At 46.6% G+C, this 16,502-nt stretch overlaps 1 protein-coding gene across 1 annotated transcript in view; it reads right to left on the bottom strand.

Moving 5' to 3' along the window:
- Window positions 1-16,502, bottom strand: part of Dync1h1 (dynein cytoplasmic 1 heavy chain 1) — a 67,324-nt gene that overhangs the window by 16,992 nt on the left and 33,830 nt on the right. The window contains exons 29-46 of the mRNA XM_050154630.1: window positions 15,589-15,748; window positions 14,313-14,556; window positions 13,973-14,156; window positions 13,381-13,593; window positions 12,653-12,891; window positions 12,310-12,466; window positions 11,004-11,231; window positions 9,973-10,203; window positions 9,619-9,759; window positions 9,143-9,376; window positions 8,847-9,053; window positions 8,640-8,761; window positions 7,583-7,748; window positions 5,547-5,710; window positions 2,660-2,789; window positions 841-974; window positions 285-399; window positions 31-192 (exon numbers count right to left, since the gene is read on the bottom strand). Coding sequence (XP_050010587.1) covers window positions 31-192; window positions 285-399; window positions 841-974; window positions 2,660-2,789; window positions 5,547-5,710; window positions 7,583-7,748; window positions 8,640-8,761; window positions 8,847-9,053; window positions 9,143-9,376; window positions 9,619-9,759; window positions 9,973-10,203; window positions 11,004-11,231; window positions 12,310-12,466; window positions 12,653-12,891; window positions 13,381-13,593; window positions 13,973-14,156; window positions 14,313-14,556; window positions 15,589-15,748 — 3,231 coding nt within the window. The remainder of the gene's footprint in view (window positions 1-30; window positions 193-284; window positions 400-840; window positions 975-2,659; window positions 2,790-5,546; window positions 5,711-7,582; window positions 7,749-8,639; window positions 8,762-8,846; window positions 9,054-9,142; window positions 9,377-9,618; window positions 9,760-9,972; window positions 10,204-11,003; window positions 11,232-12,309; window positions 12,467-12,652; window positions 12,892-13,380; window positions 13,594-13,972; window positions 14,157-14,312; window positions 14,557-15,588; window positions 15,749-16,502) is intronic.

Genomic DNA, 16,502 nt, shown 5'->3' with positions numbered 1-16,502 from the left:
CGAAACACGCTACAACATATGGCTCCCTACCTCTCCATTGGCCAGAAGGGTATTCATTCGCTCCAGGAATCCAGAATCTAAGACATTGGATTCATCCATTATGAATGCTATCTTTTCATTTTTACAGCCAGAACGTCTCAGAACCGTCCTAAGATCTTCATCAAAGTCCTCCCCTGTGTACTTCCTATGGACCTGCAGAAGCAGCCACAGTCAGGGCTTTTCTCATACAACAGCGACATGCAGAATCAAGACTCTGGAACTAAGAGGCTAACCAACAGACCCACCTTGATCTGGTACACGCTCAAGCCATTCATCCAGGCAACAAAACGAGACAGGGTGGTTTTTCCAGCTCCACTAACACCAATCAGAAGCAAATGACCTTGAGGCTGTCGGAATATTCTGGAACATCATCAGAGGAGATAAATTTCCAGGCTTATACGACTCACTTCTCATTTGATTCTCATACCCATGACTTTTCTAGGATGGTGTTTAAAACATTTTCATCATGCCTTGAACTTGTATATTAAAGCATTTGGTGAGCAGCTGCTAAGTGCTGTGTCTAGCAGACATGCAAAGACCCGGAAGACACAGCCCTGTCCTCTAGATCCCAATGACATGAGGGGGTGAACCCAGCTCTAGCTGGAGGTTGAAGGACCCAAACTGGCAGCAAGCCTACATAGTTATTGGAGGAAGAAAGGTTCTTCTTGGAGTGAAAGCTTGGGCCAGTTAGGCTGGGCTGAGGGATAAGGGGAAGGGCTCAGCAGCAAGGCTGAGGTGAGGAGTGGGGAAAGACAGCACGAAGCCTAGGGTGAACCTGCACACAGCCAAGGAGAGGGCTACCTGTCAATCCTGAGTACATGGTCAAGTACTTCATTGAACAAGACCAAGGGAACATCAAGTTCTTCTTCATAGAAGACCTTCAGCCTAGCCTTGACATAATCTCTTAGCTCTTCTTGATCTACTGGGATGTAATCCTATTTGGGAAACAAAAAAGCACACACACATGAATCAGATCACCGAGTTGTTAGACACGCAGTTCTACGATACCCAAGAACAGACTAAAAAATGTACAGCGAGAAGACAGGACTCAGGTACTACAGAGCATTCACATGTGCAGGTCCCTTTGTAGCCGACTATAGAGGGCACACAGCACACGCGTCGGCTCATCCAGACTCAGACTCAGACTCAGTGTATTCCACTAAGCTCAGAGGTGGCTGATGGCACTCCTGGAGGAAGCTGACAAGCCAATTCTAAGGTGAGTTTGGAAGAGGAAAAGAGTTGAGAATGGTCAAGACATTCATGAAAAGGAAGCAGGCACAAGGGCCTGTTCTACTACAATCAGGACAGAAAGCAGAGAACAGATCAACAGAGGTTAGCAGAGCTGGAGGACACAGCCATACACGCAGGGAAGCCTAGCAAGACAGGTCGAGCGCACAGAAGGGAAACAAGCAGACAACACAGCTCACAACCCACCCAACGCTAACTGTAGGTGGTTAAACTGGTAATGATGCCGCTCCTCAGAAGACCCCATAAACAGTAAAAAGAAAAACCTTCCTGCAAATGAGAGATGGGCCAGTTTAGAATCCAGAGAGTTCTAGTAACACTGAGCAACCTACTCTGCTGTCTCTAGCAGCAGTTAGCCTCCCAACAGGCAGGAGCCCCTTGGTATGTGGAGCTATTTTATTCCATTATGCTTTGTTTGGGGGATGGGAATTCATCATGTTGTTTTGGGCTCAAGAGATCCAATGGCCTTTGCCTCCAAGGTAGCCAGACCACATATGTGCTCAGAACATCGATTTCTGGGTAGTACTAGGTGTGGAACCCAGGGTCTTATGCATTAGGCAAGTGCTTTACCACTGAGCTACAAGCCCAGCCCAGCTTATGACACTCTCCAAACCCAATGCATAGTTGCCTGTCAGATCTCCACACTGGGAGATAAACCCTCTGTCCCTTCCTTTGCTTTTAGAGCATGGCCTCCCCACAGAAGTTTTGACTTACCCTCATACAGCAGTGATCTCTGTATGAAATATGCATCAAGACTAAACAGAAAGCATCCTCCTCTTTTCACAGGAAAAGGACAACTCACGCCTGTCTGCAGATGTCACTGTCATTTACCATTTGGCACTAAGAAGCTTTCATACGAATTGCTGACAACTGCTCTTTTTTTTTACTGTGTGTGGGGTGAAGGCCATGATGCTCAGAGGACTTCTGCAGCTGCTAGAGACCATTGCTCCTGCCATGGATCATCACACATGGAAGAAGACACCGAGAGGCCAGGCCAGCTATCTCCAGGGGCTTTCTGTCTAAATGCAAAGCCAAAAATGCCTCGTGCTGCCGAGTGGTGGTGGCATACACCTTTAATCCCAATACTCAGTAGGCAGATCTCTTAGTCTGAGGCCAGCCTGGTCTACAGTGAGTTCTAATACAGCCAGGCCACACAGTGAAACCTTGTCTTGAAAAACAAACAAATACAATGCTTAGTGCCTCTGCTGAAACCAAAGTTCTCGATTTTTCCTTTTTGAGTAGTACTAGGGATTGACCATGGTCCCAGACGTATGCAAGGTGACAGATCATTTGACTTACTGAGCTACAGATCAGAGGATAACTCTAAGCACGGGGAGAGAAGACTAGGAGGAGCTTCTGCGGCTGCGTTTGTTACCTTGGACAGCCAGTTGCTGTACAGGATAGGCCGGTTCATGGCTTTCTCTTTGTCTATGTTAGGGAAGTGCTTCAGAGCAACCATGTCGATGTTCTCATCAGTCCAGCGCCGCTCTTCGTCCTCCACAAGCCTGTTTTAAGGAGAGCAGCCACGTGTCAGGGCTGAGAGCCTCCATCTCTCAGTTTCTGGGGATTGGAATGGCTTAAGCAATCTGATATTTTGATGCTAAATACACCTGACACCATGACACTGTACAAGACTTATTTAAGAAATGAAATGATAAATTTGGCTTCTTTCTTTTTCCAACCTCCACTATGTTGTCCAGGCTAGTCATAAACCCCCAGATTCAGGTGATTCCCACATCTCAACCTCTTGTATGGCGAGATGTCAGGTATACACTAGCAAGTCTAGCTCAAATCTGTTCTTTTTTTTTTTTTTAATTTTATTTATTTATTTATCTATTTATTTATTATGTATACAATATTCTGTCTGTGTGTATACCTGCAGGCCAGAAGAGGGCACCAGACCCCATTACAAGATGGTTGTGAGCCACCATGTGGTTGCTGGGAACTGAACTCAGGACCTTTGGAAGAGTAGGCAATGCTCTTAACCTCCGAGCCATCTCTCCAGCCCTCTTTTTTTTTTTTTTTTAATGCTTTATTTTATGTGCATTGGTGTGAAGGTGTCAGATCCACTGGAACTGGATCTTTAGACAGGTGGGTGCTGGGAATTGAACCCGGGTCCTCAGGAAGAACAGTCAATTCTCTTAACCGCTGAGCCACCTCTCCAGCCCCTCAAATCTGTTCTTATACCTGCTAACAAGTGTTCTACCAACATAGGCGAGCCTGCAGAGTGTTACTGTAATATCAACAGAGCAGACAAGAGACACTGTCCTGAAGTGTTTGTGTGTGGGTATGTGCGTGAATATGCACTGTGAGGTAGCCTCACTCTAGAACCAGTTTTACCTTGAATAAGAAATCTTGCCTCAGTTTCCCAAGTGTTAGAAATTTACAGGTATATACAATCATGCTAGGTTTCCAAAGCAGATTTATATGTACAACTATTTCTTCTTTTATTTTTCAAGACAGGGTTTCTTTGTGTAGCCCTGGCTCTCCTGGAACTTGTTCTGTAGACCAGGTTGGCCTCAAACTCGGAGATCCACCTGCTTCTGCTTCCTGAGTGCTGAGATTAAAAGTGTGCACCACCACCAGTCAGCTGCACAATTACTTGTTCTGAGTCTAAATAGAAATTTCTCTGTAATAATTATAATTTTGTGTCAGCAACAGTGAAGACAGTTTACATAACAACAAAGGCCTCTTCTAAAGCAGCAGCCTACAAAGGGCAGACTTCACCATGTGTCCCTCCCTTTGCCTATATTTGATGGCTTTTTTATAAAACCAAAAGCCCAGCCCCCCCCCCCCCCCCAAAAACAAAAAAGCGAGGTTAAGGTCAACACCCTTCCCCCAAAAAACTCAAGGTCCTATATAGTCAGGCTGGTTTGAAACTCTTGTGTGCTGGGATGACAGGCCTGTGTCAGCACGCGTGGCTCACCTTCATCTTCTGAGCTTATTCTCGCATCCCTTACAGCATCTTCCTGAAATGTAACTTGGCAGAAACCAAGAAGCAAGAGGACACTGGCCAGAAAGCCAGCCCTCTGCAAGAAGACAGCACCGAAAGACACTTGTATAACACCGACAAGGAAAGCTACAAGTAAATTGAGTGTGGTGGCGCACACCTTTAATCCCAACATTCAGAAGGCAGAGGCAGGAGAATCTCTGTAAATTCAAGGCCAGCATATGATCTACTTATCAAGTCTCCGTACAGCCAGGCTACACACTGGGACCCTGTCTCACAACAAACAGAAAAAAGTGCTGCTGCTTAGAAAGCTGGAGTTAATCTCATGAACATAGAAATAATTCCAAAACACAACTAAAAGATCTTTATACTAGCCAGGCGGTGGTGGTGCATGCCTGTAATCCCAGCACTTGGGAGGCAGAGGCAGGAGGATCTCTTTGAGTTCGAGGCCAGCCTGGTCTACAAGAGTTAGTTCCAGGACAGGCTCCAAAGTTACAGAGAAAGCCTATCTCAAAAAACCAAAAACCAACAAAACAAAAACAACAAATAACAAAAATACCAATCCCCCCAAAATCCTTACATGAGATTAAAAGCATGAAAAAGGGCTGGAGAGATGGCTCAGAGGTTAAGAGCACTTGTTGCTCTTCTAGAGGTCCTGAGTTTAATTCCCAGCACCCACATGACAGTTCACAACCATCTGTAATGAGATCTGGTGCCCGAAAAAACAGACAGGTCAGGTCAAAGAGGAAAATAACTTATTATAAAATGAAAGCTATATTGAACTATAAAGATATTTTAAAAAAGTATACATAACAAAAATATCAGTGGTTTCCAAGACTCCCTGGAAGGCAAAAGAAAAATTATTTTGCTTGTGCGACTAAAGCTAGAGGGCCTTCTACAATCCACAGCACTTGGGCCCGTTCTGCCAGTTTCTCCACTTACAGTATAGCAGTCAATGTCTCAGAGCCACAAAGAAAATGGGCCGAGAATGGGAAAGACAGGAGTTGTGCACTGGGAACTGTTGGAAGACAGTTTACCCTGTCAGTAAGTCCATGCTTTGTAAAGTCCCATCAGCACCCAGAGCACATGTATGGGATGTCCACTGAAATGCCTTGCCTAGTCACATAGCAGCAGACAATACTGAGGAACCCCATGGAAACAAGACCTGGAGGTGGCTGTGAGCCACATCAAAATACAGTAGGTGGTCTCTACTGCTGCCCACCTGGCTGGTGCATGGTTGGGCCAGCCTTGCAGAGGATCCCAGAATACAAAGAGGGAAGAATGTAATCAGAGAACCCTTGGCTTCCCTTACCTGTCTTGGAAGAGACGCAAGGCTTCATGGGCCCAAATGCGAATGAGGCCTTCAACAGGCAATGTCTCCAGGGGCCTCAGTGCTTCAAAGATCCCTCTTACCCACCTAGTCATCTCACGGGGGGAATAGATGTAGTGTGGCTGAGTGTCCTGAGTGAATCTCTCCTGCAGGAGGGAAAAACAGAGCTGAGGTCAACATCTGATGGTGTGAAAGAGGTTAAAAGGTGAAATGCTATAGAACATCTCTGTACTAAAGAGAATCTAGACCTAAAGGATTCAAGAATGAACTAGCAGGGGCTGGAGAGATGGCTCAGCGGTTAAGAGCATTGCCTGCTCTTCCAAAGGTCCTGAGTTCAATTCCCGGCAACCACATGGTGGCTCACAACCATCTGTAATGAGGTCTGGTGCCCTCTTCTGGCCTGCAGGCATACAGGCAGACAGAACACTGTATACATAATGAGTAAATTAAAAAAAAAAAAAAAGAATGAACTAGCAAGCAATGTTAATGTTGAAACAGCTAGGCTGGGTGTAGTTAGTATAGAACACTCACCCATGATGTTACAGTCCCTGGGTTCCATCCCCAAGGCTGATAAAAATGAATAAATTCCCATGCAGATCAGAGGACAAAGACAGCCCTTCACTCCATAGACTCTAACAAAGCAGGGTGCCACAACCTTCAATCAGACCCACACTTCTCACTCTGGACTGAACAGGCACTAAGATCAGCTGAGGAGCACAGCTGGGGTTACTCTTTGCTCCACACGGAGGCCCTGGTAAGCCTGGGGTCCCTAAGACCCTATTTTTAAGGATTAAAAACGTAGCTGAGCACACCTTTAATCCCAGCACTCGGAAGGCAGAGGCAGGCTGATCTCTGTGAGTTTGAGGCCAGGGCTATAGAGTAAGACCCTGTCTCAAATAACAAAGCAAACAACGGATAAAAGAAAAGTCCACAGAAACAAAAACAGGTTAGAGATGGCTCAGTGGTTAATATGGGCTGCTCTTCCAGAGGAACGTGGGTTAAATCCCCAACACCCACATGGTGGCTAACAACTGTTTTTAACTCCAGTTCCAGGGGATTTGACAGTCTTCAGGCCTTCTGAGCACTATACACACTTGGTACATAGACAAACACGCAGACAAAATGCCCATATACAGAATAAAAAACCTAAAAGGCATAGATAAAACGTCCTTGCAGGATAGAGCACAGAAGAGCCAAAGGACTATAGACATGTTGGTGTAGACAGCCCGGCACCTATTAAAGGACCACGCACGTCAAAAACCCGAGCAATACTTCTCAGCAGGGTAAAGTTTTCTTGTAGTTTTGGAGGCAAAGTCTCATGTGACGCAGGCTCCCCTTGACTTTGCTACATGAGCAGTGGGACGACTGAGCTACCTCCCAGCCCAAAGTAGTTTTTAATTTGAACTTTTCATTTTTACAACTCCAATCATAACATGTAGACTTATTTATTTATTTTGATGGCTTTTGTTTTGTTTTTATTCTGAGACAGGGTCTCACTATGTAGCTCTGGTTATCTTGGAACTCACTATGTAGACCAGGCTAGCCTCAAATGCATGGAGCATGGAGATCCACCAGCCTCTGCCTCTCAAGTGCTAGAATTCAAGGTGCGTGCGTCACCATGCCTGGCTCTAACATGTAGTTTTAAAAATAAGAACAAGTGCATTTTACATCCATTAATGTGTGTGTGTGTGTGTGTGTGTGTGTGTACACAAACACTGGAGTGGAGCTCTATCAGAGGACAGCTTGACGGAGTTGGTTCTCTCTTCCCCCTCGTGGGTTTCTGGGGTCATCAGGCCTGGTGACCTGGACATTTACCATGTGAACCATTTCACCACCACCCCTAACATGTGGTTTTTAAATGTTCAAAGAATATCAAATGATGGGCTTGAATCCTCCTGCCTCAACCTCCTGAGCAGCTGAGATTACAAGCCTGTGACATCAGACCTAGGTGGATCCCAGTCTTTCAGCAGGTTTCTTTGCTGTCGAGGAAAAGAATTCTGAGTGGCGGCATCATGTACCTGTGACATGGTATAGAACTCCACCATGGCAGCAGTGAGGGGTTCTGCATAGGTGCGGAGCGAGGGAATGAGCCTCAGCATGGCTCGGTTGAAGGTGCCATAGATCTGCGTCAGGGAGGCCGGTCCTGGGTAATCCACATATACAACAGGCACGTGGCGCAAGAACCTGTACCGGGACAGCACAGCTTAGCACCTTACCAGACTCAGCCAGTCACTCCTACTCCACTCAACAGGACCGACGTTAAAGCTAACCTAGGCCACATACACTGCTGGGGCTGGTGTCTGACATACCACGGAAAGTACACAAAACTTGGAATAACCAAGCCAAGAATTCAAGCTTAATCCAGCCTCACTTTGGCCTTGCAGATGGCTTTGAACAAATCATTATTCCCATAAAGTCAATGTTCCCTCTTTCCCTTTCTTTCTGAGGTTTTTTTTTTTTTTTTTTTTGGTGGTAGTGCAGGGACTGAACCCAGCACCACCTTCTCTGTGTCAGGCTCTGGAGCACTGCTGCTAGCATATTGCTCTGCTTTAACATCTTGAGATGGTTTTACTCTGAGCTCAGATGGCCTTAGACTCTTGTTCCTTCCACCTCATCCTGTATATAGGCACAAGCCATCTTGCCCAGCTATTAATGCTTTTATTTTTAACATGTCTTCCTGGTTATAGTACAGAGCAATTAACCTAAGAGGAATCATTTGATAAGCAATGTTTTAAAATATTTTTTATATATTGTTTAATCAACTAGTGTGTGGGGCACACCATAGTGTACCTGTGGAGGTCAGAGGACACTTGCACTCTGGTTCTCTTTCCACCATCTGAGTCCTAGGGAGTGAACTTGGGTTGTCAGGCTTTGGACCCTCCTTTACCTGCCGAGGCATCTGGCCAGCCCATTGTTCTGTATTTTTGTTACCTTCATAATTCAAATCAGATTGTTGCTATGCTACATTCACGGCAGTTCTGGGCCTCATAAGACGTGTGTGTGTGTGTGTGTGTGTGTGTGTGTGTGTGTGTGTGTGTGTGTGTAACAATGGCCTAAAGTCCATGAGCTGCTTACCTGTGTGAGAGGGGCTTTCTCCCAGGGTCAGTAGGTGGATTGCAAGCTCCAACAAACTGGATTCTCTCTAGCTTAACCCACGTTTGGTCTGAGGTACGATAGAAGCCTCCATGCTCCACCATCTGAAGGAGAAGGGCGTGTAACAATTAGGAGCAAGATGTGAATGACAAACACGTTGCGGAGAAGGGGCCACTGGCGTGCACACACCTGTCTGATGAAAGAGATGACCCTCTGTGTGCCATATTTATCCATATCTGGTAAGTTGATTTCATCACAGAACAAGACCAGCCACTTTCCAAGTTGAACGGGAGCCAGGACGACGCCGTTGGGTGTGCGCCTGTACTCGCAGTAGTGGTCAAAGGTCTTCAGAAGCAGCTCTGGTGTAGTGGCACTTGAGAAGTTAAGGCCCACGACCTTTGCATAGGTAGACACAAAATAAGCTTCTAACTCCATGCCCACATTGCACCCCAAAAGCTTTTGTTTGTACCTTCTCCTGATCTTACCTCCATGTCAGGCAAGGCCCGGAGGGCGCTGAAGAGTGTCATGGTCTTGCCAGACCCAGGAGGACCACATAAAACCAAGGGCTTGTGTTCAGCCAACCAAGTGTATAAGAGAGCTTCATGACGGACGGTATCTAGAGTTGGCACAACAACATCTGGGGCTGCCACCTTGTGTGTCTCCACTTCAATTTGAGGCACCTTGGCCTGCCACGGCGACCATTCTCCACTGATGGATACCTACACACAAATGGGGATGAGTCACTCTGTGGCTGTTGTGCCTGCTTGCTTCCAGGACTAACTCATTTTAACACAGCTGATCTTTCACTATAAGGACAGGACAAACTAACCCACATTCCTTGCTTAGTTTGCAAAACCAAAGACACTAAAAGATAAAGTCAAATTCAAGACAGGCCGCTCCAGGACAAACAACACTCACAAATTAGAACCAGGGGGTAAAGGCTGTAACAAGCTATGCTTACTTCATAATCGATGATGGGTATGTTGGGTGCAGTGGGCAGCGGCACGGTGGTGATCCGTCTGATGTACTCGCCCAGCTCAGCTCTCATTTTCAGCCGGCTGTCTCCAGAAAGGGACCAGAGGATGGCATAGACCAGATAGCGCTATTGAAAAATTAAGTTTAATTTTTATGAAATTTGAACAAAATCAAAGACAGTGATGGTAGAATTGGCTTTGAAGCCTCCGTGGACAGTGGACATCCTATGTTCTTCTCTCTTAGCCCCTGCTTCCCTGTAAACACTTGACCTTCACCCAAGAAACAGCACACTCAAGTGACAATGTTTTGGAGACTCCTAGCTGCCAGGACGCCCCCTGACCTGAACGTAGCGTTCCAGCTGTTCAATCTGCATGGGGAAATCAGGATGGTTGGCGTTATACTGCCCCACGTTGCGGCAGGCCTGGTGCAGCATGGAGAAGAGCGAGCCCAGGCAGCGCAGGCGTGTCAGGTCCATGATGTGTTCCAGCTTGAAGGCATGCTCCAGGGCCTTGGTGACCAAGCCATTGGACGTGAAGTATGGCTGCATAATTGTTGCTGCATCTCTCTGAATCTAAAAGAAAGAACAAAAATGGAGGAAGTCAGCATCTGGAAGGCTCATGCAGGAAGATTGTGAATTTCAGGCTAGCATGAACTACACAATCTTTAAAAAAAATTGTTGCAGAGGTTTCATCTATCCTGTCTGTGGGAGGGTCATGTGGCCTTGAAATAAATAATTTCGAGTAATGCTACAACAGCCAATCCTCAATTCTCATTTTTTTCATCCTAATGCTTCTTCAGGGACATTACCATTCACCCACTAACATGGATAACGGCAGTCATTGATGGATTACAAAGAAAAATAAAGTATAGGAAAGAGCACTTTACATCTTTTTCTTTTTGTTTGTTTTTCAAGACAGGGTTTCTCTGCGTACCCTCCTTGAACTCAGAGATCCACCTGCCTCTGACTCCCAAGTACTGGGATTAAAGGTACGTGCCACTACTACCCGTTTTTTCTCATTTTTGAAATTATCTTGTGGTGTGTGCGTGTGTGTGACAGTGAGAGAGTGAGAGAATGTGTGTGTTGTGTGCGTGTTTGTGTACGAGTGCCACAGTAGACAGTAGAGGAAAACTTGTGGGAGTTGGCTCTCTCCCTTCAGCACACAGGATCCAGTGGGGATGGAGGCAAGTGTCCTTACCACTGAGTCATTTCGCTTTCTCCTTTTAAGTTCTCACTTTCGCCCAGTGAGTTTCCTCAAAAGCTGTTGCAACACAAACCTGGCTCCTTAAAACTCTATTGAGTGTTGCCTTTCTCACTCCCACCCTCACGGACCCAGACCTGTGGGCCTCTCAGAGAACAGGCAGTCTGCATACCTGTAGCATTGGAGAAGCAGCCTCTTCACCCTCGTCTTCTTTGCCTTTCCGCCTACGCTGTGCCTCGTCTTCCCCTTCGTCCAGGGGGATGCTGCGCAGCCTGGCCAGGAAGTTATTGAAGATCATGTCTGTGCTCAATACGTCCTCACTGAACCACACCATGCCACAGCGAGACACTGTGGCCAGGGTTGCATATTTCAAGTCCTGTACTTCAAACATTATTCGCACCTTGGAGAAAGAATTAGACAAATTTAATGATACAAATTTGGCAGAAACTTGAATATTAAAAATCCTCTACCTATATGCACACTTAAAAGGGAATTCTAAATTTTTTTGCACTTAAAAAATCTATAATTCTTATGGTTACAATACTTATAACCTTACTCCTTAAGAATTTGGGTAAGAAGCTCCTCCTGGTGTGAAATTCCTGGTGGCATGGGGGCCCCAGCTGCCACACAAGGTGCTATCCATGGCAAGCCTTGGTGAGCAGGTATCTCCTATAGACGTTGCTCCCACATTCTACACGCCCAAACTCACCCACCTTAAGTACAGGCCCATTGTATCTGCACTTGCACCCAGTGTTTGGTGTCCTGCCCAGATTTCTCACTGGTAAACTGGTAACCCCAGAGTCAGCTCTCTGATCAGTGTCAGAACCTACTGGACAGTTGGTCACCAAAAGGCACTGATGAGATTTATCAGGTCACGTGAGAAGCACACCCTTTAAGACTAAACCAGAATCTCTGGCTTGTCTCTGAGCCATAAGCTTCAACCTGGACACAAACACCAGCACCTCTCTCTCACAGTGCTTCCCATAGTCCCCCTCCCAGCCACTCCTGTGGGCCTCACAGCAGTCACAGCCTGCCACCTGGCACCTCATCTGCAGGGACAACTCTGAGACTCCCCACGACGCTTTGAACTGCAGACAGCACTGAGCTCCGTATATACCCATCTCCTACACGTGGGGACAAATATCAACTAACAAACCAGCATGAGAACAGATTAACAACAGTAAGCAGTAAAGAGAAAAATTCTAGGAACAGACCATAAAAGCCTGGTCTACAGAGCGAGTTCCAGGACAGCCAGGGCTACACAGAGAAACCCTGTCTTAAAAAAACAAACAAACAAAAAGTTACCTAAAACTTCTAAGCTGTGTATCTCTGGAACTATCCACTTTAGATGACATGGGGTAACGGAGTCTTGGAAAGAGAAACACTGACTAGTGGGTGGGGCTATGACCTAAGGAACGTCTCCCAAGAGCCATGCTTGTGGTAAGTAAACTCCGCTGGACAGACTGGTGGCTACTCACATTGGGGGGCAGGCTGAGGCGCTCCCCGTTAGGCAGTGTCAAGAGCTTGTTGTCATCTAGCACCGAGTTCAGGTTCTCCACCCACTCGGGGTCCACGTCGCCGTCAAAGACAATCCACTGGCGCTTCTGCAGCTCACCTCTCACATTGTCTATGATCCTGGTTTGAAAAGGCATTAAACGGCTTATTCAAACCAGGATACCTAGATTTAAAATGTCCACCCTCCCCAATGGATTCTGTTATTTTTATGGACTTTATGAAGAAGTCAATCAACACAGTACATACAAGCGCTTGGGTCCTATAGTCTAGTCCCTGAAATAGAAACTTCAACCATAGTAAGCATACTTTCTCAGCACGTGAGTGAAGAGTCCATCTGTCCACTCTCTGGTGTTGGGGTCCAACGTTCCATAGAGGTGATCTTTGCTGATGGCTTTGGGGTCAATTATGTGGGCCACGCCCTCTACACCCTCAAGCCTCTCCAGAGCCTTCAGCAGCACACGCCACGCCATGCTCTTCCCACTTCCTGAAGGCCCAACCATCATTAGGCCATGGTTAATCTGGGTGATCTGATAGAGTTGGAGAACCTGCAGAGCCAGAGATCAGCACTGAGACCATCAGGGCAAGAGAGACAGGCTCTGCAGCCACTTCTGGTGACAGTGAGTAAGAAACACGTCCCTTGGATTCCTAAAAGCCTGGAAATTCCAAGAGATTATGGGGAGCACAGGTCAAAGACATTTCTAAACAAAGCAGGAAGTCTGGGCCAAGCTTTCTCAGTATGGACACATCCAAAGACCGTGGACGAGAAGAGATCAGATAACCCGTGGCACTAGGAAATCCTTAAGCAGATTTTTTAAGGGCATAAACGCAATCTCCACCATAATCATACTTTTAGCCAGCACTTTTAGAGTTAGCTACATGTGAGAGACATTTCAAGTTTTGTCATCCGTATGTGTTAGTAAGGAGACAATAAACTTTGAGCAAATCTAAATCACCAATACCCTCGCTGGCCTTGATGAACAGGTCTCTTGAGATGACCAGGAGCCCGTGGCCTTGGGAGCAGCAAGTTACACTACCTTTTCAACCCACATTCCTCCAACTTCTTCTCCATCGCCGTATGTCAAGTACATCTCCTGACACACTTTCTTCAGCTCTTCTCGAAGGGCTGTCATCTCCCCACGGTGGTACTGAACTCCAGGGAACACGTCTGACAGGAGGCTGAAGAGTAGTGGGATATCTTCTGCCACCAGCTTGGGCACCATGGTCTCGCAGACACTCTGTATCAGAATCTATTTGTGGGGAAGGGGCGCTGTGAGGCAGGAGCAGGGCTACTGCACAAACAATGTAAGCAACACTCACTCACATCCCTTCCATCAATCACCACGGGAACGCCATAGTCTACTCAATTCACTCCAGGCTAGGAGAATCCTCCTGAGAACTCGGAGGTTGACCTAAGTGTCCTACGGTAAATTTCAGAATGTGTGTGTTTTGAGAAATCAGCAGAACACGTGTAAGCTGGGTGTGGTAGTGTAAGCTGGGTGTGGTAGTGGATACTATAATCTCAGCACTTGGGAGGATGAGGCAGGAGGATAGTTACGAGCTCAAAGTTAGCCTAGGGTACACAGTACACAGGGAGTGAAGGGAAAACAACAAAACCAGTATACAAACCTCCTGCTCAGGCAGATTCTCGGCAATTTCTCCTTCATCAACTGCTTCCCCCCTTTCTTCTTTCTCCCTCTTTATCTTCTGAATCCTCTCCCTCTTCACATTGCCTGCACTCACGAGCACACTTTTCAAAGCCCGAAGACCAAAGTCATAATGGCTTTGAGAAGACAGCTGCTCATCACACAGTCTGAAAGTGAAAACATTTTCTTTAAAAACAGCACCCTTTAGGCAGACAGTAGTTAATGTCAGGGACTCGGGGGTCTGAAAGAGTGGGGACTGCGGACAGGACATTAGCTATCTACCAAGCTAGAACCCTGTCCGTGAATGACTCTCAGCTACTCACTTAAAGAATGGGACGATTTTGTTGGCGAGGACCTCAGCAGTCCGGAAGCCCTGTGAGTACAGCATGACTTGCGCAATCAGCTGCCGATCAGGCTTGGTCATCGCCAAGCTCCGGAATAGCTTCTTGAGGTTGTCAGGGAGGTTGGAGCGACCTGCATAGCCTGGGTTCATGGTGATGAAGATAGCCATGTCTGGGCTAACCTTGACTTGTTTGTTCAGCAGCTCACAAGTAATGGGGGCAGAGGCTGAAATTAGATGACATGAACTTACTAAAGACACCATGAAACAAAACAAAACAAAACAGAAACACCTGAATGTCTCTAAATTGATAGAACATCACTTTGTCCCTTACTGACCTCAAGACCAAAGCCCAGGACTCCTGGGGTGAGGGGGGGCTTTAAGGGGCTGCTTTCACCAGCCAGGCAAAACCCCTCTCAGATCTAATGTCACTCAAGCACATAGAGGGGCAGCTATCAAGGCACCTGAGGCAAGCTGCTCCTGACTCTGTGTGCAAACATGCTGAATGGCAGCAACTGCAGCAGCAGAACAAACCCGTCAGTGAATCTGGGTGGTGCAACTGACTGTGGAGATCATGATCATGACAATTAGCTTCTCTTAGCATCAGCTCAACTTATAAAACAAATTCTGTAGCCACCTGAACATGTGTTTACTGTGAGTAACTATTGGGTAGTTCTGATAATTCTGTTTTCTTCTGGTTTGGGAGATTCTTTCTAAGACAAGTTGCTTTGGCTGTGGAGTAAAAGTTAAAAAGAAAGAAAGAAAGAAAGAAAGAAAGAAAGAAAGAAAGAAAGAAAGAAAGAAAGAAAAGAGGTAGGCACAGACAGAGAAAACCTTGCACCAGCCTAGAATACATCTTCAGGTATCAAGCCTACTTTCACCACATGTGCCTGGGCTGTTAGATACAAGAAGAAATGCTACACCCAGAGTCTTTCAGGACACCTATTCCTATGCTGAGAGAGGACTCACCCTACAAATCAGATGGTGGGGACACTGATGTCAAACAGGAGGCTGGCTTCCCAGCGATGATGGAAGAAAGGGTCACTGAAGGCCACACGTGTAGAAGGGAATGGGCTGTGACCCTGGCCTTGCAGAGGATGCACTGCTTCAGGACTAGGAACTGGGACTAGTGCTGCCCAGCACCAGGAAACAAAACCAATTGCTAACTGTGACTCACTACACTGCAAATGATTTCACATCAGATTTCCCTCCAGCTCCTCAGTGATAACAACAACAACAACCCCACAGGAAAGTCTTACTTTTATCGTAGTTAGGGTTGGAATGCTCCCGCAGTGCCTCTTGTATGCACTGCACCTGCTGGGACACAGCTGAGAGCATCCGCTCCTCCAGGCGGTTAAACTCATCAAAGCAGCCCCATGCGCCCACCTGGCAAAGCCCCACAAAGATACGTCCCATTGCCTAGAATGAAAGGAACCAAAGAAACTTAAACCATTTGTTATGGACTGACTTGTGTCTCTTCCCAAAGTTATCTTTCAATGTCCTAACTCTAACATTACTATATTTGGACAGAGCCCCTACAGGAGGTAAAATTCAGGGAGACACTAGTCAGAGGACTGGTGTTCTTGTAGGAGTAAATTATCAGAACTCATTCTTCCCGCCGCCTCTCCCTTCCCCTCTGCACACAGAGAAAAGACACATGCTCAGACAGTGGGAAAGCAGCACCTAGACACAGGGAGCCAATTCTAACAAAACCACAGTGGGCTTCCAGCCTCCAGGACTGTGTGGAGACATCTTGTAGTTTGAGGTGTGCAGCCTGTGATAACTGCAGCTGACTTGTCTAACCATGAGCAAGTCACAGTTTGTTGAAACCTTCAACTACTCCCTTCAACTGCGATGAGACCTTTGATTTCCAGGTACCTCCCAATGTGGAAATTCAGTGAGGCACTCTTCATTCACACAGAGCATCACCATTACAAGGATGCACCGAGAAATGCATCTCCATCCTGTAACAATACCTCGACAAAGCTGGTTTTTTCTTGTCACTTTGTTAGTGTAGAAAACCCTTTCCATAATAGTCACTGTTTTCAGACATATGTCAGCTAGCAGAGACGGAGGTGCAGCACAGGGGAAGCACACTTGCCTAGTGTTTAGGTCTGACCCCTGGTTTGGGAAGGGAGAATAGTTATTGCTACAGGGGACAGTGCAGCCTGCT

Source organism: Alexandromys fortis, unplaced genomic scaffold (genome assembly GCF_014885135.2).
Source record: "Alexandromys fortis isolate MF-2015 unplaced genomic scaffold, M_Fortis_MF-2015_v1.1 scaffold_91, whole genome shotgun sequence".
Taxonomy (NCBI): Eukaryota; Metazoa; Chordata; class Mammalia; order Rodentia; family Cricetidae; genus Alexandromys; species Alexandromys fortis.
Note: the sequence above shows the minus strand (reverse complement) of the source record. Positions and strands in the feature narration are given on the sequence as shown.